This window comes from Atractosteus spatula, chromosome 14, assembly GCF_055471065.1.
Source record: "Atractosteus spatula isolate fAtrSpa1 chromosome 14, fAtrSpa1.hap1, whole genome shotgun sequence".
NCBI lineage: Eukaryota > Metazoa > Chordata > Actinopteri > Semionotiformes > Lepisosteidae > Atractosteus > Atractosteus spatula.
The window spans coordinates 30510330-30538262 of record NC_142719.1 but is presented as its reverse complement, the minus strand read 5'-3'; the positions used below and the strand labels follow the sequence as shown (position 1 = coordinate 30538262).

Here is a 27933-nt window from a genome sequence, read left to right as displayed (position 1 = left end):
GGGTGGGTTGCCTACAGGTGCTCAGGGTTCCTCCCACAGCCCAAAACACATACCGACAGGTTAATCGGCTTGTGGGAAAATTGGCCCTGGTGTGAGTGTGTGTCTCTGTGTGTGTGTGCCCTGTGATGGACTGGTGTCCCATCCAGGGTGTACCCGGCCTTGTGCCTGCCGCTTTCTGGAATAGACTCCTGTACTGGATGAAGTATTTAGAAGACTGACGGACAATTGAATGGTGTTGTAAAGGCAGATTAAAACTGATCAACATCAGCTGTGGCATTTACGCCGCAACACTAGCACTCTATTACAGTATAGGGACTTTCAGGATTCGTGTGGAATACTGAAGTAGGAAGATTTTCAGTGTTTTTTTTCCCCTCAGTTCAGAAACTTGCTCCGTTTTTGTGCAGTGCCTTGAATCAACCCCAGATGTTTCTGGGAGACCTGAACATAACACTGTTATTTTAATCTAATTCCTAAGGGAAAGGTACACCCTTACATCTGAGAGTCTTAAATCCTAACACTCCCTTAAATCGTAACACTCCCCGCATTCTCTCTGACAGAGGTTTCTTCCCAGCTGTTTGGATCCTCTGCTGCCTGAACCCCAGTGAATCTCATTCATTCAGTCAATTTCAGCTCCACATGACTTACTGAGTCTCACTGCTCTTTTCACCAGACTTGGGAAATGCTGATTGACCAGCACATAATAATAATAACTGCTTACACTTATATAGCGCTTTTCTGGACACTCCACTCAAAGCGCTTTACAGGTAATGGGGACTCCCCTCCACCACCACCAATGTGCAGCATCCACATGGCTACAGTCTCTGGATGCCACTGGCCACGATGAAGAAAACTCCCCCACTCCTTATGGAATTTAGAGATTAGATCATACATTATGTATTGTGCTGAGCGGCTCCAATACGGAACTGATATGTGCGAAGGGCTCTGCACGTTCTGCTGTTATATGCAGAGCTGCCTGCATTGCTGCCTCACAGCTCTCGAGCTGGGTCTGCTTACGGCCTGGCGCACCTTCTGCGAGGAGCTTGCGTGTTCAGCCCATGTATACCTGGGATTTGAACATGGTGCGTCAGCTCTAAATTTTCATCTGTGCCTCTAAAACGCCCCTGTGTGCTGTGTGCTGGTGTGGAGACAAATCGGTGCTCCCTGCACTGGACGGTCCGCCTATCCAGTGTGCAGTCCTGCTCTGTGCCCTGTGAGTCTGGGACAGGCTGGCAGATCACAGACGGGGGGGGGGAATTACATAGAGCTCAGCCTGCAAACACGCAGATTTCACACCAGGACATGGTGGCAAATCACCCTACCAAGGCCCACCTTCACATCAGTTTACCTTGCTTCATTCATAAAGGCTTATACAGGATATAATCGAGGATGAAATAGGACTGCTGCCCATACGCGCTTTTACTCCTATTGTCTGCTGAATATAAACGACAAAACAAAGCCCTTTCTCACTGCTGCTGCTGAGTGAGCTCTCTCTTGCCATTGAATTCAATGGCAGTGACAACACAACTGGTGGCCTTCCACAGTGACGGAGGCGAGGAGTGGGGTGCGAGCGGAGGGGGAGATGCAATGTCTTGGCTTTGGGGGGGTAGCCAGCCGCGGACCGTTAGGCCACTCGTGTCCTGTCGCTAACGGAGGCCCGGCCACCTCGCAGCAGCTGGAACGTGACGTGAAGTATGTCCTCTGCCTCAGTTGCCATAGTAAACCTGCAGACTGGATGTCTGGTTGCCCTAGTGACTGCTGGCTTCCACGAGTGATACTGCTGATAAGGTATGTATGTATGTGTGTGTGTGTGTGTGTGAGAGAGAGAGAGAGAGAGAGAGATGTCACCTTGAGCGCTTTAATAACATCCCAGCAATTACAGTCTGTGGGATACAATTATTTGGGAGTTGTTGTTTTTTTACATTTCCAACCGAAAGTTAAAACCTAAACAATTTAAGCTTACGGGCTGCGGCACAGTGCTGGCTCGTCGGCAGGTTGGCCGAATATCGGAGCCCATGATGGCTCTAAACTTCACTGAATGGCCTATCGCTACGCCACCCACAAGCAGGCTGAGAGTTCCCATTTCAAGAGAGGAGAGGAGGAGGGCAGCCCTGAGACACAACGGGAAGAGGGATCCTGCCGCGGCTCACTCAGAGACTGACGAAACACGGTCGTCTCCCTTATTCTACGAAGTGCTGATTCTCCCCCCCCCCCCCCCCTTCCTTTCAAACGCTTCTGTAGACTGCAGCTCCCCCACACCCACCCATTGCCGAAGGTTTGAACACAAACACAACCAAACCACAGCAGCGGCCATCTGCTGTGAAGGCGAGAAGGAAAATAATCAGAAAAAAAAACTAGAAGGCTGATTATTAGGCTGTGTGCATATTGTTTTGTTGCGTGGCAGCTCCTCGTCATAATTCCTTCAGGCTGTGCTCGGAGAGCGAGCCAGCCGCACGCAAACTTGCGAGAACGCCGGGGAGCTCCAGAGAGGCCCGAGCCGTGGCGGAGCATGTCTGAGGGGCTACAGCCCCGGTCACGCCAGCCGGGGTCCGGGCTGCGTCACTGGGCAAGACTCCTCCCCTGGCACGGGGCACAGGCACAGGCATTCAGGCTGCCAGGGGCTGACCGTGCCGGCCGGTCCGGCCTCAGGAGCTCAGCAAGGCCCGGGGTGGGTCAGTACCGGGAGGGGAGGCCGACCTCCCAGGAACACTAGGTTGCTGCTGCAAGACGTGGACCAGTAGGTGGCGCTGTTGCCGCGGGACCAGAAGTTTTGAGCCACTGCTCCAGTATGGTGACTGGGGATACTGCTCCGGCCTTCGGATGAATATGCTCCATAGCGATCAGAAATTCGGCGCGTTGAATTTAAGTTTTCAGATGGTTTTCACTCAGTAACTTACTGTTTTTTACAGGAAAAAAGACTCCCCTCTAGCCGAAAATCAAAGCCCCCTGCAAGAGCTAAGCTCTTGACCAAACCGTCAATACTGGGAACGTCGGTGAACCTACCCACATTACAGCACTGAGGGGTTAAAGAAGCTCAAGAAAGTCGGCTGCTTCCCTAGTGGCACAGCTCAACTCCCACAGAGGATGTGGCACTGGAAAACATTCAACGCATCTCCCTCGGCCCCCACAACTCCTGCTTTTTATAAGTCAATTAACACGCTCTTTCATTGTCTTCAACGCACAAGAGCTCAGCTGTGCTTTGATTTGTTTTTCTGTGTCGGAGTTGAGATCCGCTGTGCTTTTCCAGGCCTACAAAAGCGCCTTTTCCCGGCGCCATTCCCACGACATGCTAGGCCTACATGAGGCGCATCCGCGCTGCCGGTCCCCCCTTCCTCCTCACGCCTTCACAGTGGAGCACCAGACCGGAGGGAAGACCACAGACAAGAGGAGGCCCATCAGCCCATGAGCCTGCTGGGTAGTTAGTATTTAACGGATCTGCAGATCACATCCAGCTGTTTCTTGAAAGACGTCATGGGGTGATCTTTAACCATACAGCTGGGGAGCTTGTTCCACACTCCCACAACCCTTTGTGTAAAGAACTACTGTTCTCAGTGATAAATGCTCTTCCCTGTCGTTTCCACTGGTGTCGTCTGGTTCGTGCTTCTCCCTTGGTTGTGAAGAAGTCCTCTGGTTTAACTGTGGAAGCATCTTTTAGGATTTGTATCAGGTCTCCTCGGTTCAAGACTAAAAAAGGTTCTGCTCCTTCAGCCTGTCAGTGCAGGACACTCCCTTCAGCCCCAGAACGTATCTGCTTGCTCTTCTCTGGTTGGGTTCCAGAGCAGTAATTTCTTTTCTGTAACACGAAGACCAAAACTGTACACAGTATCCTAAACGAGGCCTTGTTAGCGCGTGATACACTTGGCTCCAGGAGGAGTGCAGGCTTATGCTTTCAATTAAGGGCTGCATGTGGGGAGCAGAAGGAGGTTATAATCCTGGTTGGAATACCGACAGCTGTGCAGTGAGGCCATCCCACAGCCCTGTCCCCCCCTCACTCGCCGAAACCTTCCTGCCAGTTCTGTTGTTCGAGGCGACGTGGCATCCTGTTCACCCTTCCAGGAAAGACAGGGAATCCGACGGGAAAGCCAACACCAGGACAGGACAGGACAGGACAAAAATCGTCATACGGGGAGGTTGTTAAACAGCAGCAACCTGTGACTGGCAGGAGGGCATCTCATTATATATTTATCCCCAGTCCACAGACGCAATTAAAATGCTCCACAGCAAGACGGACTGCCTCCCTCATTCCCCTTCCTTCCCAATTCCCGTTAATGACACGCAGTGCAATTACTTTTTATCGCAGTTCTGTAGAAAACTCTTTAAGACTGTGAAGGCGGCCTTGGGCTGCCGAGATAAGCCGTCGGAGGCGCCGCGCCCCCCTCCGCGCCCTCCGAAAAAAGAGATCAAGGACACACGGCTCTCGATCCGACCCCCCCTGCGATCCCAGCCTCGGCCTGCGCTTTCTTCTCCGCGGACCGGACCCGCCCGAGACATCAGGGGGCTCAAGGACGACAGCAGCGAAAGGGGAGGGAGACCCTCCCCCACGCGTGCTGATCAGGCTGGGTTAAAATCCGGCTTTTTTCATTGATCCCGGCCAGGGGGGATTTTCGGATTCAGCGCACACTTGCGGAAACAAAGCCAGAATCATCTGCTGTCTGGTGGCATGTCCAGTGAGCATGACTCTTAGACGTACAGATGTATATTATATGTAAGACACCATAGATATACCGAACTAATAAGGTCCTTATAACATGGGCTACAGCACAGTGACTTCTCTGCTTTATATCCATGCTTATTAGTTCACAGCTGTTTATTATCACCCTGAAGCTCACAGCTGGCAGCCCCACTGAAGCCCAGCACGTGTGAGCCTGGCCAGTACCTGGATGGGAGACTCCTGGGAAAAACTAAGGTTGCTGCTGGAAGAGGTGTTAGTGGGGCCAGCAGGTGGCGCTCACCCTGCAGCCCATGTGGGTCCTAATGCCCCAGTATACAGTATACAGGGACACTATACTGTAAACAGGCGCCGTCCTTCGATGAGACGTAAAACTAAGGTCCTGACTCTCTGTGGTCATTAAAAATCCCAGGGCGTTTCTCGAAAAGAGTAGGGGTGTAACCCCGGTGTCCTGGCCAAATTTCCCATTGGTCCTTACCAATCATGGCCTCCTAATAATCCCCATCTATGAACTGGCTTCATCACTCTGCTCTCCTCCTCACTGAGAGCTGAAGTGTGGTGAGTGTTCTGGCGCACCATGGCTGCTGTCGCATCATCCAGGTGGGGCTGCACACTGGTGGTGGTGGAGGGGAGACCCCATTACCTGTAAAGCGCTTTGAGTGGAGTGTCCAGAAGAGTGCTATATAAGTGTAAGCAGTTATTATTATTATAATTATTATTAGTTCACAGTCAAAAGTAAGTTAAAGCCGTCTCGAAACCGTCCCGACTGGATTCAAGAGATTTGGATTCACAAGTCTGATGGTTTACAGCGCAATAAGGCCGCTTCACCTCACCGGAAGTTTTGTTGCCTTGTTCTGAATCTCAGAATATGGCGCTGCGCACACCTGAAAATGCTGTTTATTTTGTGATGTCAGCTGTTACATGCTGCTGTGTACATTTTACTCTCACTGCGGTTTGAAATGCACCCATCCATGCTGATTCTTTCTAACCCCCAAATATAAAATTACTGTAGCGTTCCCTTGATGTCCATGTGCTTAACACAGGAAGCTGTGGCATTCTGGAGAAGCGGGACTGAAGGGTTTCTGGGAAGAAACGCTGATTCGAGTCTCCCTCTGTCAGGCAGGGAGAGAGAGCCGGGGGGGGGGTCACGGTCACTTCTCTCCCTGATCGCTGCGCCCAGTCTGCCCAAACTGCCGCGATCCAGGCAGTCACGAGCCCCCGGGGGATCCCCGCGGCCCCCCGGCGACCTCGCAGAACGGCCTTCCCTCGCGGCACGTCCCCTCGATCGATTGCTTTTTCAATCAGCACCAGTGAAGAAATATTCACTAGCTGAAACACTCCTGAGCCGTGTGCAGGCCAGGGCGGGCGAGAAAGGGAATCGATTTTTTCAAACCCCACATCATTAGTCAGTACTTTAACTTCACGTGCAGCAGGGGGGGGCAGGACAGAGCTGAAATCTATAACAGCCCCTGCACCGCGCGCCGATCGGGAGTCACTTGTTTTCTCATCTTTATCTAACCTGCCCAGACGCGGCCGCCCCTCCCCCGGGAACTTCTCATGAATTATTCAGCGCGCTGCCCCTCCCGCTCTCGCTGAAATGCCAGCCTGACCTTTCGTGTCCGAGTGCGACACATCCAATTCACGGCGCGAACGAGCCGAATCGGCGGCAGCGCTCATCGAGGGCGCGCGCGGGGCAGGCCTGGCGGTAGAAACCGCGTTCACAGGGCGCCCGTGGGTCCAGCTTTGCGGCGGCACTGCGGTGGCTTGGCGCTCTCAATGAGTTCTGGTCTCTGGCCCTGTCACATGACGTGTTTAATGCAGGTGTCGGAATCCATTCGTCACAGCAGCGAGTGGGACACAGGTGGGCGGCTCTGGTCCTGGACTCAGACCCTTAACTGCGCAAACTGGATCAATGAGCAGGGGGCGGAGCAGTGACACTGTGCCTCTGTGGCTAAGGATCTGTGCCTGCGCCTGTGGCTGGAAGGTTGCCGACTCAAATCCCGCGGCCGGCAGAGGAATCCTACTCCGTTGGGCCCCTGAGCAAGGCCCTTAACCCCAACTGCTCCAGGGGCGCTGTACAATGGCTGACCCTGCGCTCTGACCCCAAGCTTCTCTCCCTGTCTGTGTGTCTCATGGAGAGCAAGCTGGGGTATGCGAGAAGACAAATTCCTAATGCAATTGTATATGGCCGATAAAGCGATCTTCTCTTCTCTTATGTTAGATAACCAAGCCGACAAACAGCTGGTTCTGCCCAATATCCAGCACTGCCGTGCCCTTTGAAAGGCTGGAACGGTCTATCACAGCAAACCAGGTGCCTGAGAGCTGTAGAAAAAGGAGGCTCCGGCTTCTGTCTCCTCCCGTGTTAAACAGGAGGAAAAGGAAAAAGGCAATGGTTTAAATAATAATCTTTACTTAAGTAGCACTTTTCTAGACGCTCCACTCAAAGCGCTTTACAGGTAATCCCATCCACCACCACCAGTGTGCAGCCCCACCTGGGTGATGTGATGATGACCTCGTTTAGCACTGGACAGGGCTTTTGTACTTCGGATCGGGGACACACCTGTACATCAGACAGGACAGGAAGTTAACTGGGGGTCAAACACTTCTCATTTTCCTGGATGCAGGTTCCCTGTGCTCCATGTAGACCCCCTGGCAGCAGAACTGCATCCATATAGTCTTAATGAGGAGTGTGTCATCTGTAATTAATGAACCATTAGGCAGATCCAAACTAGCACAAGCAAACAAAGCACAGTAATTAAATGCCTAAGGTCTGAGAATTGGTTCCCATGGAATAACCAGATGGTGGAGAATTCTACCACTGCAGCTTCAAGAAATAATCTTTAAATGGGTTTTAAAACCATTACGGGGCTCATAATAGGTCCTGCTTTTGTGCCACAGACCTCTTATTGACTGAAGGGAGAGCTTCTTCACCCCCAGAACAAAATCTGGTCCTTTTTTCCACCTCCAGTTAAACGCCAGTTAAAATCTCCGCCCGGAATTATTTAGGATCCCAACCATCCCGGCCACAAACTGTTCTCCCCCCCTGCCCTCTGGCAAGAGGTACATGTACTGCACTGTTAAAGCAAAGGCCACTAGACTCAAGAACAGCTTTTAACCCACTGCAGTGCGCATCCTCGACAGCTAACTGCAGGGCCTCAGACTCAATACTCATCTGCACTCTGCACTTTCTACATAGTCTACCCTTTTTTTCTCTCGGTCTCAGCACGACATTTCATTTTTCCTCAATATATTTATTGTTCCTGTTGCCATCTCATTGTGTGGTGTTGTCTGTTGTACTGTGTATGATCCCAGAGATCAGCACAATTAAGAATTCCAATGTAGGTGTACCTATGGCAATAAACCACTCCACTCTACTGTACTCTACTGTACTCGGATGTGGGGGGAAAACAAAGATGAGATGGGTGGAAGACGCCTGCTTTACAGTGGGACGATTCCTGGCTTTATTGTGCTGGTTTCCAACACACCCATTCGGAAGAGCTCACCGGAAACGGCAAGAAACCTTTCAGAGGGCCGCTCAATCCTCTTCGCACCTGCGGTTCCTCTCGTTCAGGAGAGCTCTGCCCCCCAGAGCAGAATCTGCAGGACTACTGCGGCAGCAAGCCTTCAGGAGTGGGGTAGAAGTAGCCTGTCTCGCAGCACTGTCTCAGGTCCAGAGCACCTTCTCTGCAAGCTGTTACTCCAGCACACCCCCACGCACAAGACAACGCACGGTCTCACTCTCCAGCAGCAGCCCTGTGAGACAATGTGACCCCACTCCCACAGCGCCCCCCTTCCACGCTCATCACACCCCGTCATGCCCTTCTGCTACACTCGCTGCTTGACTTCCGAACAGGCTATGTTCCGAAACCCTGCTCAACACACTTAGCCCTTCTGCAGTCCACACAGAGCACTGCTTTATTTTGGAGTCAATATTGCTGACCGCATTGCTGTGGTAGTGGTACAGGCACCCCTGTACTAACTGGACCCGAACTCTCCAGGACCAGGGTGGGGGACCCCTGTACGAACTGGACCCAAACTCTCCAGGACCAGGGTGGGGAACGCCTGTACTAACTGGACCCGAACTCTCCAGGACCAGGGTTGGGGACCCCTGTACTAACTGGACCCGAACTCTCCAGGACCAGGGTTGGGGGACCCCTTGTACTAACTGGACCCGAACTCTCCAGGACCAGGGTGGGGGACCCCTGTACTAACTGGACCCGAACTCTCCAGGACCAGGGTGGGGGACCCTTGTACTAACTGGACCCGAACTCTCCAGGACCAGGGTGGGGGACCCCTGTACTAACTGGACCTGAACTCTCCAGGACCAGGGTGGGGGACCCCTGTACTAACTGGACCCGAACTCTCCAGGACCAGAGTGGGGGACCCCTGTACTAACTGGACTGGGGCTTTCAAACTTCATTTCATTCTCCGACTTGAAGAAGTCTTGAGAGGCCCGAGGAAACTTGCCTGAGTGTTTTGTTTGAGCTTTTTCCTAGCTCTACCTACTGCAATAACACCAGCAAATGTCCTACTCTACGTCAACAAGAAGAACCAGGAAAGGAGCTGCAAGACAAGAGTCCCTGGCTTCCCAAGAGAAAGGTGCTGGGTGCCGAGCGACAGGTGGCAGGATTGGCCCTGTTCATCCAGCACAGCCCCCCAGGTGAGCCAAGCAAGGCTGTGGAGATCAGTCAGCGGGCAGCCACTTGCCACGAGAGCGTGATCACGTTCCTCTATCAGCTGCAGAAGGAGATTCTTAATGTGTCTTCATACTGTATATATAGATCTATCTCTCTGGACAGCTCTGGTTGCACAAGCCTTTTTTAACTGCGGTTCTGCTCTGCTAGAGTTTCCCAGCCCGTGATTCGCCGAGCCTCCTCTCTGGCGCCTTGTGGCGCTGTTGGGCTTGGCCCCAGGGGGACTGCAGCGGCTCTGGAGGTCCCCTGGGCAGGAGACGTCGCAGCCCCGCCCTGAATCCTCCGAGCCCCGTGCGAAGGGCAGAAGGGTCTGGAAGATCTGAGCCCTGCCCTAACCCTGCCAGCTCCCAACACCCAGATCAGGCCGCAGTGAAGGGACAGCTGGCGGGCACGCGACCCGCCCTGCCACCAGCCGGCACCTGTCACGCCTGCCCAGGGACCGGGTAGGGAAAAAATAGCCTCCGGCCATCCTTCTGGAGGAGCAAGAGTCCAGTGTGCAGCCTCAGAGGGGCTATATATGGAAACGGCAACACGGGTAGCCTCCGCCTGCTTGCCCATCCCAGGAATTCCCCGCACGTCCTTAGGGCTCCAGGGAAGAGCACGAGACAGCAGCATCCTGATGGACTGTAATTAGGAACCCGGCCAGCGTGAGAGTCTATTACAGTCAATATATTTCTGCTGTGGTGTCCTGTGGCGTCAGCATGCCCTTGCTGTGCTGTACTACACTGGCCCGTGAAGAATAGCTCAAAGGCATGTTTACTGCAGAAGACCTCGCCCCCCCACTGTCCTGTGTCTTAAAGCATCATGTGCTTTAAAAACATACAGTAGGAAAGCACTGCACTAGGGTCTATCTACAGCACAACCAGAGTATAACCACTGCAAAGTCAGAGTAGAATTACAGCACAACCAGAGCATAACCACTGCAAAATCAGAGTAGAATTACAGCACAACCAGAGTATAACAACTGCACAGCTAGGGTCTACCTACAGCACAACCAGAGTATAACCACTGCAAAATCAGAGTAGAATTACAGCACAACCAGAGTATAACCACTGCAAAATCAGAGTAGAATTACAGCACAACCAGAGCATAACCACTGCAAAATCAGAGTAGAATTACAGCACAACCAGAGCATAACCACTGCAAAATCAGAGTAGAATTACAGCACAACCAGAGCATAACCACTGCAAAATCAGAGTAGAATTACAGCACAACCAGAGTATAACCACTGCAAAATCAGAGTAGAATTACAGCACAACCAGAGCATACCACTGCAAAATCAGAGTAGAATTACAGCACAACCAGAGTATAACAACTGCACAGCTAGGGTCTACCTACAGCACAACCAGAGTATAACCACTGCAAAACAAGGGTCTAACTACAGCACAACTAGAGTATAACCATTAACCAGAGTATAACCACTGCAAAATCAAAGTAGAACTACAGCACAACCAGAGTATAACCACTGCAAAGTCAGAGTAGAATTACAGCACAATCAGAGTATAACCACTGCAAAATCAGAGTAGAACTACAGCACAACTAGGGTCTATGTACAGCACAACCACAGAATAACTACTGCAAAACTGGGGTATGAATATACCACAACCGGAGTATATCCACTGCAAAACCAGGGTGTAAGTACAGAAAACCAACAGTACAACCACTGCAAAACTGGGATATAACTACAGCACAATCAGAGTATAACCACTGCGACACTAGAGTCTAACCACAGGACATCTAGGGTATGATCACTGCAAAACTCTGGAGTATAACTGCAGCTCAACTAGAATATAATCACTCCAAAATTTGGGTCTAACCATAGCATAACTAGGGTTCAACCACAAGACAATGAGGGTACAATCAAAGCAAAACTTGCGTATAAGCCTGCTTTTTGACCACAAATATACACAGAATGGGGCTAAAATAAGTATACAGAAGTGTATTTTACCCTATTTTCAAGAAAAACACAGAAGTAGCAAGAGGCTTGAAAAGGTAACTGTGTTTTTCTTTTTCCTGGATGTCTGATAATTGTGGGCGTTACTGGTAGACACGAGAGCCTGTAACTGACACCCCAGAGCTCTTCGAGATCTGAGTCTCGTGGCTGGGATTAAAAAGACAGCGTGATTAAACAAAGAAACAAAACCAGAAACTCCGAGATCGGGGAAGGGGGCATGTTAATTCCCCCAGGTTCCCCCTGTGTTCATGTTCACTGACATTTTCGATCCCGTTTCTCTGTTTGAGTTCTAGCTCATAAAACCCCCAGCATATCAGCGATGTCTCCGGGGAGCTGGGCTGATCATTCTCGGCATGATGGGACATTTTAGCACACCTAATTAACTCTGGGACTGCCCGAACGGCTGGGCTGTTGCTAGCATTTTAACGAGCTTGTGTTCTTCAGCAGTTTGTCCTTCTAAATGAGAACAGAGGTTGTGAATCTCCTCCGGACGTAGACAGTTAATAAAATGGGCTACGACCATTTGCCTCTTTCCGGTTTTCTAAATATAAAACAAGTTTCATCGCACAAGCAGCAATGCTTATTAATTCCACATTTAAGGAAAATTAATTAGAGGCTCACACAAAGTGTTAGCGGTGAAAACTCATTTCATAGGATTGCGTTTTACATTCCCTTAAGAAGCTTGAAAGTGTGGACTTCATGTCAGATCATTAAACTCATTAATTCGTTGGGCCAAATCTGTGATTAGTAGAGAAGAAACGAAAGTGGAAAATGCGGGCAATGCAAGATGAAGAGAATATGAGATCCACAATTTGTGTTGACTGGAAGAACAGGACAAGGTGAAAAGTGAAAAGGGTGGTTCTTTATTTCAAGGCAGGGAGTACAAAAAATGAGCAGCATGGTGGTATAGTGGTTAGCATTGCTGCCTTGGTGTGCCTGGAGCTCTGGGGTCAATTCCAGCCCTGGGGTGCTGTATGTGGGGAGTTTGCATGTTCTCCCCATGTTCATATGGGTTTTCCCCCACAGTCCAAAGACATACTGGTAGGTTAATTGGCTTGTGGGAAAACTGGCGTGTGTGTCTGTGTGGCCCTGTGGTGGCCTGGTGTCCTGTCCAGGGTGTACCCTGTCTTGTGCCCATTGCTTGTTGGAATAGACTCTCACTCCCCTGCAACTTTGTGCTGGATGAAGCTGTTAGAGAATGGGTAGAGTACCAAAAGTTACACCGTTACGGTCCATTACAGAATTACAATTTTTTTGCTCGTTCCTGTGCTTGTGTGGCTTCACACGAAGGTCAAGCCTAGCGAGTAGAACTTCAACTCTAAAACATAAACATCCACCAATGACGTATTAAAAACACCTGAAAAATCCAGGAGCTCTGCAATGATTTAACAGACGTGCTCTTCCGGGGTAGGTAAAATTCTCAATCCCTTTAACAACCTCCTGCAGCAGCTGCAGGCAAGGATGGGGGATGCCGATACTGTATGTACAGAAACATGTTGGAACAATTTATCGGGATTTCTTTGATTTTAATAGATCTTTCCCTCTCTCTCTCTCATTTGACTGGAATGGGTACAAGAGAAAAACTCATTAAGATCCCCTTTGAAAGCAAACAATTTCAAGGCAAGATTCAATCAAAAAAACTGAATGACCTCCTCCAAGATCCCGCTATTTTTTCATTGTGGCTTTTAATACAGCGCACATTTTACTTGTGGGATTAGTCTTATTACATCTAATTGCTGTAATTTCAGTAATTAAAAGTATTTCACTATTTTCAGTATAGCTGTAAAGTTCATTTTCACTGGATAGGGTTTATAGTTCTGCTGTAAGGTTATCACTGGATGGTGTTAGCAGTTCTGTTGCAAGGTTAATTATCACTGGACAGTGTCTGCAGTTCTGCTGCAAGTTTAATTATCAGTAGATGGTATTTGCAGTTCTACTGTGTGGTTAATTATGAATGGATAGTGTTTGTTGTTTTACTGTAATGTTGATTATCACTGGATGGTGTTTGCAGTTTTTGTGTAAAGATAATGCACTGGAATAAGACAGACATGAGGGATACTAACGGGCTATAAACACCAAAGGGGGAACATGCACCATGTAGCCACAGAGGAATTCTCCCTCTCAATGGAAACTTATAACATTACTTTTACCAGCAATGAGAATCAGATCTGTGTTTTGACAAACATCCAAATAACATTGCAGCAATATACTGCCAGCAGACAAAATCTCAGCATCCTGGAAATCACTTGGCTCCTGATATGATGTACAGTAACGCTAAAAGCAGCAACAGCAAAACCCATAATGGGCTGAAAGTCAGGCTGCAAAACTCCTGCTCGTGCTGAGAGCAGGTCAAAGGAGCTTTGAATCCTGGTTATCTTGTCCTTGGGCAGACAGCAGCCTGCAGTCATGTCTCTGCTTGAGTGCAGCAGGATTGCTGTGGCTTCAAAGCACATGATGGAAAAGGATAAGGTTTCCTTTATTCCCTGGGTCAGAAGAGGGCATGAAGGCTGACAACCAATGTCCAAGATGTTGGAGAGGAAACTTTCTTCACAGAGGAATACCGGGCCTACAGGACACGAGCTTCGATTGAGCAGACAAAAAAGCCATACTCAATACTGAGTGTGTGAAGTGGTCTGAAGGAGGATATTTGGCTCATCTGCCTCATTTGTTTGCTCATTGTTAATTAATGCAAGGACTGCCCCTTTCTTGAAGGATCCTATTGTATTAGCTTGTTCCACACTCCCACAACCCTTTGTGAAATGAGGTGTCTCCTGTTATTGTCTTATGCCTACAGTACTTCCCCAGACACAGCTACAGTCCTGGTTTGCCGCAAGTCCTTCAGACGTTCTTGCACGCCGAGGTCTTCAGATGACATCCGAAGAAGGATCAACAGGCAAAACGTTTTTTTCTACTTCCTGTGTTTTGGTGTGGAACGAACGCACACGTGTGTGTGGTATCTACTACAGCCCGAGCGTGGGGATCCTACAAGTGCTGTGGTCAGCCACAGAGGGAAACTGACACGGGGAAGTGGTGATTAAATGACTACTCCACACAAAGACCAAACAAGGGTCTGCTTGTCCTCTGCAGAGGGCAAGTCTTTTATCTTCTTTAGCAAGTCTCGGGGTTTCTCACCAGATACACGCACCACTAGAGCCGGTCCTCGTCCACTGATCCATCTTGATTAGTCACGAAGCGGCTGGGGTCTGGGGTCTGGTTCTCTCAGCCGAGATGCTCGGTTTCGAGGTAAGTTCACCTGGTGACCCCCCCCCCCCCCACCTGCCTTTTTAAAAAAAAATCCCAGCTCTGCACTTTGTTTATCATTACATCCTGTCTCAGCCCAGGGTAAAAGATTAAAAAATGCTTCTGAATGCATTTTGTAGCACATGTTTTCATTAGAAACTGAACACTCATTTATATGAAGCGCCTGAGGAGCAGTTTAGGGCAATAACTATGCAAGCACTTATTTCAAGCAGCTGACGATTGTCAATACTCTACAATGACAGGAGGATGTTCCATTTTCAAGCATGACCTGGTTGTAATGTGTCTTACCCCTTTAAAGGGAACATGTAAGAATCTGTTACTACCAGTACCTAGGGCAGATAACACAGGACTAAACTGAAAAGGCCTGTAAGGATGATTTTGTGGTTAAAATAAAATGACAACACAAAACCAATCCGCTCTAATCCAGCTATCAAACCCCCCCCATGCAGAAATATATTTTCCAGAGATTCTGCAGATCACCCCCCTGCCCAAACAGGACATTTTCTCCTGAAAGGCCTGCTCGTGTCTACAATTGATCCATCAGCAGCCTGCAGTTTGTCTCACATTACAAACACTGGCACAACCGAGCTATGTCGCCAGCAGCTGTATCATCTGGCAACTCACCCTGGTATCCCACTGAAGCTCAGCAGGTGTGAGTCTGGCTAGTACCTGGATGGGAGACTCCTGGGAAAGCTCAGGTTGTTGCTGGAAGAGGTGTTAGTAAGGCCAGTAGGGGGCGCTATAGCTATGTGGTCTATGTTGGTCTAAATACCCAAGTATAGTGATGGGGACACTATACTTTAAAAAGGTGCCGTTCTTCGAATGAGGTACAAAACTGAGGTCCTGACTTTGTGGTTATTAAAAATCCCAGGGCATTTCTCTGGAAAGAGTAGGGGTATTACCAACTTTTAATGTTCCCCAACATTAAAAGTGCTCTTTAATCTAAAAGACCTCTGTTTATTTATCTAGAAAGCCTGAGGCCATGTTTGTAAAGAACTGCCTGTCAAGACTGTTACGTTACTATCCCAACAGGTTTGTGCAACACTTTACAACTTTGTTGTGTTGCTCTCTTATTACAAACAAAGCAAGTGTACACTGGGAGCAGTAGGAAACGCAATACGAACTTTCAGATGGTTGACTACACAGCTCTGCAATGGTTTGACTTGAACACAATTAATACAATAGATCACTGAGCTGCAAAACGAATGTGCTAGGCGCTTTGGCAAAGTGCATTTTTCTTTTTTTTTTAAATAAGGATTGCATCTGGCATTTGCTTTGCTTGGAAATTGTTCAAGGACATTCATAAACATTTCCAAGTCAATATTAAGTGCTCGATTGTTCCCTGAACACGAAAAGGAGGTCCAGCAACAAAAGTCTAATTGTTCTGCCACAATCAGTGTGGAAATGTGTAATGACTCTGGATCGACATCGGGGGAAAGTGCATTCCAGCAGAAAAACAAACTCCTTTGATTTATTGCAGGGCTGTGTCTCACAGAATCACACTGGTGCCGTTACAGCGACCCAGAATCACACTGGTGCCGTTACAGTAACCCAGAATCACACTGGTACTGTTACAGCGACCTAGAATCACACTGGTGCCATTACAGTAACCCAGAATCACACTGGTACTGTTACAGCGACTCAGAATCACACTGGTGCCATTACAGTGACCCAGAATCACACTGGTGCCGTTACAGTGACCCAGAATATTACAGCGACTCAGAATCACACTGGTGCCGTTACAGTGACCCAGAATCACACTGGTGCCGTTACAGTGACCCAGAATATTACAGCGACTCAGAATCACACTGGTGCCGTTACAGTGACCCAGAATATTACAGCGACTCAGAATCACACTGGTACTGTTACAGTGACCCAGAATGTTACAGCGACCCAGAATCACACTGGTACTGTTACAGTGACCCAGAATCACACTGGTGCCGTTACAGTGACCCAGAATGTTACAGTGACCCAGAATCACACTGGTGCCGTTACAGTGACCCAGAATCACACTGGTACTGTTACAGTGACCCAGAATCACACTGGTGCCGTTACAGTGACCCAGAATATTACAACAGCTCTGCTAAATCGTTCTGATCTGTATCAGTAGGAATGAGAAGCCACTTCCTTTACGTTTCATCAATAAAAGAGCTTTTCACATCATAATGTGTTTTTCACATTGTACCAATCAAAAAGAAAGCTATAAGGAATGGGGGAAAAAAAAAATCTTCAAGTGCACAGTAACATTATTCCTTTATAAAAGCTGCTAATTTTATAACTTAGACAAAAATATCTTAAGCAACTCCAGACAAGAACCTAAATAAAGAAATAATCACGGTATTAGCACTCTACTGATAGAACTGGCAATCGGATTACTGTCCACCTTTAATGAACTAAACCTCCGCTGCACAAGACAAGGTCAATGTAGGTCACTCTGCCTTCATGAGTCAGTGAAACCCAAAGCTAAACCAAGGGGAGAGCCAGTTTCTTAAATGAATCCTGAAATGTTCAAACCGACTTGTCTCTTTGTTCGCGTTACACAATTATACCCAAGTTACCCTGCTTTACAAAAACTCCAGATTTCAGCATTTTTAAACCAGCCCCTTAAAAACTGCATTTAGGACAAATCTGCATTTTTACAATTTACAATGTATTCCTTGTTTTTTTTAGTTTACTATTTCCTTTTACATGCAAAACATGCCACACACTCCACTGTACGTTCTGGACGCAGAATCAGTTATTTCACTGATGCGTACAGGGCAGATGGATAAAAACCACGGTCTTTAAAGACAATTCCCTTAACACAGATCAGCAGGTGGTTTCCACATGCTGGCAGGACCGACTGTGGAGGGATATTTGCAAATGGATATTTCTCCTGTCATTTTGAACTGTAGCAGCGTTTCAGAATGAATTTTTCTGCAGTCCCATGTGCAGGGTTCACGGTGCTTCCTGTAAAAACTCAAGGATTTAATAAGACTGCTGTGGGCTCTTTCCGAGAGTCTCACTGTCATGACTTGTCAACGGCTTTTTGTTTCATGACGTGGGAGAGATATTCTGCGTCGTTTGCTTGGGCCCCTTCCAGCCCAGAATTGTGTTGTTTGCTTTGCGTATTTGTTTTCGTACTGTACATCTCCCTGTCTTTTTGTCATTCTGCCCTTTTTTGGGGCAGAGTTATGAAACGAAAGACAAAAACTTTGCAACGCGGACAACTGACCACTGCAGATCCTAGGACAGGCCTGTGACAATTAACAATGAAGGCTGGAAAACAGGCTGGTGAGGCAGTATCCCACAATAGTGGTTGAAACTGCAGTGTCTGCAGGCATGTACCTTTCACAACAAGCCCATTGTTTGTGTCCTGCAACAGACAGAAGAGCAACGCGCACTGGATTTCTCCAGAACAGAGCCACCCGATACCCCAGGCAGCCACCTGCTGTCTCCTGTATTTGTGAGCATGAGTGTGCATGTGTATGTGCAAGTGTGCTGGCATGCTTGTGACTGTGCACGTGTGCCAGTGTGCATGCTTGGGTGTACGTCTGCATGTGTGTGCTCGTGTGAGTATGTGTGTGTGCGAGCGTGCTGGCGTGCGTGTGACTGCGCACGTGTGCTGGTGAGCGTGCTTGGATGTACAGTACGTCCGCATGTGTGTTTGTGTGTGTGCATTTGTGTGCGGTGCGAGTGTGCCAGTGTGCTTGTGACTGTGTGTGCACGCCGATGCACATAGTGTGTATGCCTGAAAGTGCATGTGTGTGTGTACATATGTGAGCACGGCCCTAGAAATGAGCTTCCCCATTCCAGTCCTCAGAATCCACACCCCCTGGTGTTTGTCCTCGATGAGCAATCAGGTGCTAAAATGAATACTTCAGTGCGCAGACAGATTGCCCAACTGGAATTTTGTCAAGATTTGTATCTGCTCAGAAACTGGTGATTTTAAGTGACTTACAACAGATCAGAAGTGGAAACCCTGCCCGTGTTCTAACAGCTCAGTTCCTAACCAGTGTGCTGTAATTGAAATGGCATTATTCCAGTAACAGTGTCTTCTATTAAGTGGTCAATGAACTAACTTGGAGCTCAGCTGGATCTGAGTCCAGGAATCTGTAACCCCTGATCTGAAACAAGAACCCAATCAGTCTAATTTAATTTAATTAACCCATCAAAAACCAGCTGCTGGGAACTACAAATGTGGAGCCAAGCTCAATATAATATCCAGTTTAAGAAATAAAAACAGACTCAACAGACCTTTCCTGTATTTTTCGAGGGAATAAAACCTCATTATGCTTCGCCTATTTAGATACTGATAACAGAACTCATTCTGCAGAGTGTGCACAAATTCACACAATACATACCACAGAAAAAGTTTTTTTTTTTCAGACAGCAAATGTATTCTTTGGACACAATGGAAAGAATCTTACAGAACACAAAGCTCCGCACTATTATTTGAGAAAAAAAGTCAAAGAGAACATTACAATTTAATGCATACACATTTCCTATTGAATTAAGTGCTTTAAGAGTTTTGAATGAAGTTCCTAGCACAGAATGTACCAACAGTCACAGGTGACTTTAAAATTCAACTTATTTCCTTAACAGTCAGATATTTCGTGCTGGAAGCCCATTGTGATGAAACTTCCCGTTCTCCTCCCTCCTGTTGCCTCTCACACGCTGCAGAGAAATTCTGCGCTACAGAAAAAATGTGCCATCAATTATTGCTCATGCTGCAATACGACTCAGTCAGTTTTATTTTTCAGTAACTTGGGAAGAAGCTGATTTCTATCAAGTGACGGGTAGATGAGGTACTTACTGTAACTTAATTAACTACTAACTTCTAAAAGGGCCTGAGCAACCGACTGGCCTCCTTTCATTTGTAAGCTTTCTTATGTTCTTTGCGAATAGGAGAAATCAAGGACTTTAGAGAAATAAATGAATTCCATAAATCAATAAATCCACACAGCTGGTAGCCCACTGAAGCTCAGCAGGTGTGAGCCTGGTCAGTACCTGGATGGGAGACCTCCTGGGAAAAACTAAGGTTGCTGCTGGAAGAGGTGTTAGTGGGGCCAGCAGGGGGTGCTCACCCTGCAGTCGGTGTGGGTCCTCATGCCCCATTATAGTGACGGGGACACTATACTGTAAACAGGAGCCGTCCTTCGGATGAGATGTAAAACCAAGGTCCTGACTCTCTGTGGTCATTAAAAATCCCAGGGTGTTTCACAAAAAGAGTAGGGGTGTAACCCCGGCATCCTGGCCAAATTTCCCATTGGCCCTTACCAATCATGGCCCCCTAATAATCCTCATCTATGAACTGGCTTCATCACTCTGTTCTCCTTCCCACTAATAGCTGATGTGTGGTGAGTGTTCTGGCGCACTATGGCTGCTGTCGCATCATCAAGGTGGGGCTGCACACTGGTGGTGGTGGAGGGGAGTCCCCATTACCTGTAAAGAGCTTTGAGTGGAGTGTCCAGAAAAGCGCTATATAAGTGTAAGCAATTATTATTATTCTGATTTCACAGACCAGGGCTGTGACAGGTGTGGCCCAACAACACAGGCCGCAATCAGCAGTTTTCATTTCCTGGCCCGCTCCGTTGCAGACGTAAGTTCCAGAGCAAGCTCAAGAGCATCGCATTGGTCTGCCGTGAACCCCTGTATAACCCATTGACAGCTTCCCATTAGTGCTGTCTTCTCGCCTGAGACAGCCAGGGAGTGTGTCTAATGATGGCTGACGAGCATTGGACAACGGACTCTCTGGACAGCGGACAACTCCGCCATGCGGAAAGACGGGATCCGCGGCTGCAGCGCAGCTCTGTGCTGTCTAGGTTTCAGAGGGGCGACGTCACTTCTGGAACCGGCTCAGTGCGTGAGCCCTGTCGCAGATGCAGGTCCGATAATGGCCAGCTAAGGCCCCGGACACCAAGCGACCCTGGAAACAGCAAGCGCCTGCAGTCAAGCGGTTGGCTCAGGAGGGCCAGCTCGTGTGCTGTTTCCTCCCCATTGGCAAAGCAGAGGGGACTTCCGTTAGGTTCTGCTGCTGGGACTCTGGGCTCCATCTCGTCAAGGAGCTCATGATGTCACCATAGTGGGAAGGACACCCATCCCACAATGCATTGTGGGAACAAGCCTAACAAGACATGAAGGACATACTGTAAGTGACATGGTGCCGCCAGCAAACCGCACAGGCCTCTGAAAGCGAGCCCAGAAAGGTGTTTCCCTGTGCCCCCCTCCTTTAAAATCTGCGGAGAGGAGGGCGCTAAGGGTGGCAGAATGAGGCAGCGAGGGGGAGAGACCGTGTGACTTCTGTTAAGTTCTGCCGCTGGCGCTCTGGGCTTCATCCTGCCATGGAGCTCATGATGTCACAATAGTGGGAAGGACACGGACCCCCCCTCCCCCTGTTTTCGGCGCCCGGCAGGAGGAGTTCCCATTGGCTGCTGTCTGGAATGTGTTGCTGAGAATACCACCACCCAGGGGAGGATGCCCCTTCGCAGGGTTGCCACAGCAACCCTCTCATGCAACACAGCAAAACACGTGTGTGAACGGAGGCTGCCGATTCCAGAGAGGGGCGGGCAGAGGTGGAGCCTTTTCAACAGGGACGAGTCCTCCTCAGGAATAAAACACAGACTAGGAGTTCTCCTCGGCATGCTTTGCAGCCCGAACAACTTGTGATTTTGCAGAGCTTCCTTACCACCCATTTGTTTCAAAACACACAGAGGGCATGGCACATGTTTGTTTACGCCTGATACTGGGGAGTTAAATACCGTTCAGAGAGAGAGAGAGAAAAAAACTACAAAACCTTTCCCCTGGCGCACACTTGTTATGCGACTTATTCTCGGAGAGAGTCAGGGGATCTGCAGATGATTAATGTTGTCATTAGTGGCACTAAATGAAAAAAGCACACCTGTTTTACAAGGACCAATAGGATGGCTGCTCTCGGGCCCAAAAGCCATTATTGACCAAAAGTTATGTTCCGGACGGTAGGGATTCAATCGCTGCTCACGTTGTGCCAACACTTGGAGCATGGAATACCAATGTCGTTTTTTAAAAACCCCTTTTGTCTAGACCTGTTATACAGCCTCCAGATGCCCATCATCGTTTTTCTATCTTGGAGTCCAGGAGGCTGCAGCTTTCCCCACTGGGACAAAATTGGCATACAGCATACACCCGTACGCCGTGCACTCACAGAGAAACTCACAGAGGCAGCATGCAAGAGGAAACTGCCAAGCTACAGTAACACCAGCAGCTTCGGCATCATGCCCATTTATTTGCACACGTATCCTGTGCCACTTAAATCGATCACAAGATTTCATGATGTGTGATATCGCACGAATGAAGGAAGTCAGTGTTGTTCTTTTTTTTTCGTCAAATCACAAACCCGACCTTCACCTTTCTAATCCTAAATCTCCTTTGAGTCTCTTTTATTCTGCCTCTCTGTCCTCCTAATACACACAGTCCTCACTAAGCTGCTGCTCCTGGTTCTGAAAGTGCAAAGAAGTTGAACAGCTGAACCGTTTTAAACCCACGACAAATCCCCAATTAATTAAGAACCATTAGTGCAGAAGCTGACCTTGGATACCTGGGCTAATGTAAGGACTCGGGAGTCTATTAAAAGGAAACTGCTGCCTCAATGAAAGGAGAATCAGTAGTCTTAACTAGAAGAGTGAAGCATTTGCCACAAACAAGATAAACACAATGGACAGGAAATTGGGCATTACTGCTTGAATTGATTGACCTGGTCTGAATCATACTGTATATTGTTTCGGAAATTGATTACAATCACTTCTCTGCATCCGTATGTGCCATTAACTGGTGTGGGAATGACCAAGTGTATGAATATTAAATGCTACAAAATCTCTCTGTGATGTTGCTGAAAACTTGCAGGCGTCTGGCAGGGTTACTGCTAAGCTGAGAGCCAAGTGAACCCTGGCCAAATAAAGCTGATCCAGCCCCAGCAGCATCTCGCTGACCAAATACCAGAGCACAGGGAGCCAACGACAACCTGAAGCTGAGTCATGACCATTCTAGTGCCACAGGAAAGGGGGCAGGTGCCCTACCTAGCATGCAGAGTCATGACCATGCTAATGCCATATAAAAGAGGCCACAGGTCCTACCTGTATGTAGTCGTGACCATTCTAGTGAACCAAGAAATGGCCCAGGGGTCTTACCTGTAGGCAGTCATAACCATTCTAGTGCCATAGGAAAAGAGCAAGGGATCCTGCCTGGCACATAGAGTCAAGACTATTCTAGTGTCACAGGAAAGGGGCCAGGGGTCCTACCCATATATAGTCAAGACCATTTTAGTATCACAGGAAAGGGGCCAGGCGTCCTACCTGTATGTAGTCATGACCATGTTAGTGTCACAGGAAATGGGCCAGGCGTCCTACCTGTATGCAGAGTCATGACCATTCTAGTGCCATAAGAAAGGGGCCAGGGGTCCTGCCTGGCACACTGAGGTATGACAATTCTAGTGCCACAGGAAAGAAACCAGGGGTCCTACCTTGGCAGGTGAAACACTTGACGTGGAAGTGGACATTCTGCACCCTCACCACCTCCCCCTTACACACGTCTCGGCAGCGGAAGCAGTGAATGGCCGAAGTGCTGCGGCCTCCACTGTACGAGCTCTGTTGATAGGGCGCTGCTGAAGAAACACAAGGAGGACAGGAGAAAAGCAATTAAAAATCAGAATCATGAAATAACCCAGCTGCAACTATCATTCCTTTGCCCACCCATTACAATGAAGACATTCATAGAAATAAAATACTTTTGCAATGCGTCAGCAAGAGTGTAGCCATCTTAGAATGTGAGCCTTTTGTCATAAAAATGGTAATGCTGTCAATTTTACCCATGAAATGTCTGTGCATAGTACAATAGAGATTCCCAAAGACGGATTGACAATACTTAGGTGGCTTCCATAATTCGCAAACATCTATAGGGCAAACAGGAGAAAATGACTGCTTCATTTGAAAACATTCCTACAGCAGTGCTGTTCCTAAGAGTCATCACCTAGAGAAAATCTTTTTAATATTTGTTCCTATACAGACCCAAGCTGACTCAAAGTACACTGCAGTCCAGGAATAGCTGATTTCTGACAACCGTGTGTTACCTCTTCAGGCTGGCGTTTTCGTGCCTTGAGAACACTTGAGAAGGCTCAGCGCTGCCAAAACTTTTTGCAACATTTTTTTTCCCGCAACATGTGTGGAGGTTCATTCTGGGTGTCAGTATCAAACCCCATCCAACTCATCATGCACAGCCAAAATTTCGACCCAGACGCGGCACTCTGTAAGACTCCACCTTGGACAGATTCTAAAGGAAATCATCGGAAGAGTCTCACACATGTACAGTTCTAAACTGTAAACATGTACAGTTGTAAAAGCTGTTCTTAACGTTGTCCACAGCTTTTGTCTGGTGCAGCTTCCTTTTATCTGATATGTCTGTTTTTTTGGGGTCCACAATGTCAAAGTTGTAGCAGCTATCGCAGATCTACACAAACTGTGCTTTTGACACTAAAGCTGCAGTCTACACCGGCAACGTGCGTCAGTACATGAGGCGTCACCAGGAGAGCAGGGTGTGACGTCATGTGTTTCTCTCTGGTTTTTGCACTGAGTTCATTTTTCAAGCCTAAGCCTGTACAGTGCTCATAAACAGATAAATTATAGCTACATAACGTAAAGAAGATATGTATTGTACTCCTGTCTCCCCTATACACATTCCTGAGTTGTGTCCCTGAAGACGAGCCTGGGACAAGCTTCTTATCCCTGACTCCCCAATACACACTCCAGATGTGCTTATCCCTCTGGCAGATCCTGTGTCAAGACTTATTATTTGTGTCAGAACCACAACGTATTTACCCAGAGGGTGGTGGGAGTGAGCAACAAGCTTTCCACAAGCCATGGGTTATTCCATGCTGAAAAGAGAAGAAAAGAAACACAACGTTTCAGCTGTGGGGCCTCCTTCGCCGAAACGTCGTGTTTCTCTTCTTCTCTTTTCAGCCTGGAATACACCTTTACTTGTTCCTTTTGCAGCCTACGCATGCTGACGCAGCTCCCTACTTGAACTACTTCAGTATTGAACCTCTTAAATATCTGCCTCAGAACAGGATCGTCAATGTTTATTAAAATGTTTATGAAGTGTATTTGTATCTTTGATCAGGGAAGCATTTGAAGTAAAAGATGACATTGTGGGCTTTACCCATACATCTCCTTGGCCTTCCTGCCCAGAAAAGCAGAGTCTGTTTCCCAGTCAGACTGTCAGCCTGATTAAACAAATGTCTATAAGGCAGGCAGGCAGTGCTAAGCTGCCAGGACTTTCCTTTTCAGAAAGTAAAGCAAAATATAGCATTGCTTCATAAACACATCCTCACTGATAGGATTCACTGTTTACTTCAGCCTCTCTATAGTGTCTGTCAGCTGTGCATGCTTTCAGCCAGGGGTGGGCAATCCTGGTCCCGGAGTGCCGGTGCAGGTTTTCATTCCAACCCGGCTCTTACCCTAGATGGGCTCATTATTGGCTTAATGGTTCCTATTTATCAAGCTCTCCCAGCTCTTCAGGTGCTGCTGCTTGAGGGAGACCCGGAAGACCTGCAAACACACCAACAGGCCCTCCAGCACAGGGCTTGCCCACCCCGGCTTTCATCCATCTGCTCATCAAAATGAAATGCTTTTTTTTAGAAACAAGGGATTAGAAAGAGAGAGAGAGAGAGAAAAGCCTGTTCATAGACTGAAACTAAAGGAAAATCTGAGGCGCTATGGCTGCTGTTAAGGCCTGGCGAGAGTCACTTCAATACCCATTCTGCAAACCTTAACGAAAGGCCTCAGGTACACACTGCCAGGCTACCAGGGCTGCCTGCTGAAATGCATGAATAATAAATGAAAATGGACAGTTCCTTCTGCTGGGGCTGCTGGGAAGCATTTCTTTTTGTCAAACCTTCTCTCGTGGGGAAGAAGATGCAGGAACGTAACTTGCTTTACCATTTACAACTGTCCATCGATCTGCCTATTTATTGATCGAAATGCTGGTGAGGGAAGGAATTTTTATTAGCTCTGGCTGTTTGTCAATTATTCTTATTTTCCCTTTTGTGTACAGAAAATCAAAGTTAGTTTATGTATTATGATTGCCAGGGATACAAGAATGTGATCACCGTAACTGCAATGTAAAAATATTGAGAGGAGATACAGTAGTTAGTTTCAGTGCTTTTTTTGTTGCCCCTTGTGTATTTAAACTAAAAATGCGATTTAGTATTACGGAAAAAATATTCTCTTCTAACACAACATCTTATCTGTAACTGAAACATAAAAGTTTAAATCCGCAAATTCACATTGTAACCTGCTGCTGTTGAACTTTATATATATTCATTAATATCATTAAAGAAGCTCGAACATCACATACAACCTATTTTAAGAACGGAATGAACGCCCTGATTATTAACAGAACTTCATGTAATTATCAGCAAATAAATGATTATAGACCTGTAATAAAAACACTGAAAGGAGGCAGTTAGATTCAGGGCTTTCGTTGCCACTGGTTTGTTTAAACTACTGTAAGAGCGTGACTTGGTAACCGTTCCCTTTCTGTGCTCTTAATGGTAAATTTTAACTTAGAAGAACTGATAAACGCTATTACCAACAGGTTTTCTCTTCATCACATTATGTTCAGCATTACTGTACCACAAACCAAATGTTAAGGTATTTAAACTGCTACATATCCAAAAAAACAGGAACTGGGAGTCTGATTCATTTTCATTCCCAGAATTCCCAGCAGCAGTGGCTCTGAAAAGACGCCATAGCCCCGAAAAGTGTTCCATTATCCATCCACCTGCCCCTAACATTAGGGGCTTCAGTCCTGCTGGTCCTACAGGTGTGTTTCGACTAGCAACTGATGAAGACCTGAAAGCACAAGGGGTCTGGCTTCTTATCCACGTAATAACGGCGATGACGTCGTTCAGAACAAACTGGACCCTGTAGCCACTGCAGGACTGGAGTTGCCCATCCCTATTCTATGACCATATCAGAGCAATTAAAATAGCAGAGGAGACATGAGACAGAGCCCTACACTAAGGCCATTTTTCCATGCACTGTGCTTAAATACAGCGGGGCACCCTCTGCTGATAACGAGATATCAAAACCAGGTCCCACGCCAACGGAGAAGCAATCAGGTCCAGGCCCTCCAGCATCTTCACAAAATCTCCAGGCTTGCTTTGACACGGAGGAAAAAGATCAAAAAAGGCATTTCTAGCCAAAGAGTAAGTAATTGGACATTTGTGATTCAGAATAAGCAGAAGCTCTTTTCCATATGATAATGATAGTCCCAGGTTATAATTCCACCATTTCTGTGTGTCTGAGTGGCTCCGAGCTGCAGATATTTCACGGCTATACAAGAAATATCCTCTGCTTGCCACACACCTTAAAGCATTTCCAGTATTGCTGTACTGGATTCATTTCTTAAGGACACTGAAGGTAACTGCTGACAGTAACCATGCTGTTTCAAGCTGTCTGCTTAGTCGAACGCTCTCTAATTAAGGCCACGGTGTCAGTGCAAGAGATTAGACAACAAACCACCCAGAATCACATCAGGAAAATAATTAAAATCCTGATTTCGGACAGGTGGCCTTGTGAAGCTAATTGTAATAGATTGGCATGCATACGGAAAATTAACCTTTTCCTGGTAGAGCCCGCATCAAAGTTCTGAAATGTTGCATTAGCTGCATCAGAAGATGAGACCCACACTGCTTTCAAAACTTGTCAATGGAATTAAAAGATTCACTATCGCAGACAAAAAAAGAAAAACACGGCAGTCTTATTAAAGAGAACCGTTCTCCGGGAGCTTATAACATCCTGCTTGGTGGAGAAATTCAGGTGCTTTAATAATCCCATCTCGGGACCATGCTGTCTAGCTGCAGGGGTGGCAGGAGACTCTGTGTTGAGCCTTAACTCGCTCGTATGGCTCAGAATGATGTCACAGGCCCTTTCTTCCTCAGCATTTTAATGGGCCTGATCTTCAATGTGCTGACTAAGCTGTGAGTCTCACGGTGCTACGGGTGCGAGTCACACCGGGAAAGCAAAATGCATCTGCGAGGATGAAGCAGAGCTTACCTACACATCCGAGCACACAGCAAGCGCACAGTCTAGGAGCATTTCGAATGGTGCTTTTTGAATTTCAATATGTCATTTTTTTCTTCCAACCTGTTAACTTCTATTTCTAGGTGATAGTTTTGCATTGGATTTTTTTTTTGTCTTTCTCGTCTTGCCTGTTGGGCGGCACAGTGGCACAGCAGTTGAAATTGCTGCCTTGCTGGGCTGGGGCCCTGGGTTGAATTCCAGACCTGGGGTGCTGTCTATGTGGAGTTTGCATGTTCTCCCCAAGTTTGCGTGGGGTTCCTCTGG

At 47.7% G+C, this 27933-nt stretch overlaps 1 protein-coding gene across 4 annotated transcripts in view; it reads right to left on the bottom strand.

Annotated features, from left to right (window-relative positions):
- Positions 1–27933, bottom strand: part of ablim3 (actin binding LIM protein family, member 3) — a 122708-nt gene that overhangs the window by 77605 nt on the left and 17170 nt on the right. For 3 of the 4 annotated variants that reach the window (XM_088932495.1, XM_088932498.1, XM_088932497.1), the window contains exon 2: positions 23052–23192. In XM_088932495.1, the coding sequence (XP_088788621.1) occupies positions 23052–23192 (141 nt within the window). The remainder of the gene's footprint in view (positions 1–23051; positions 23193–27933) is intronic. The other variant, XM_088932496.1, reaches the window with a different exon arrangement.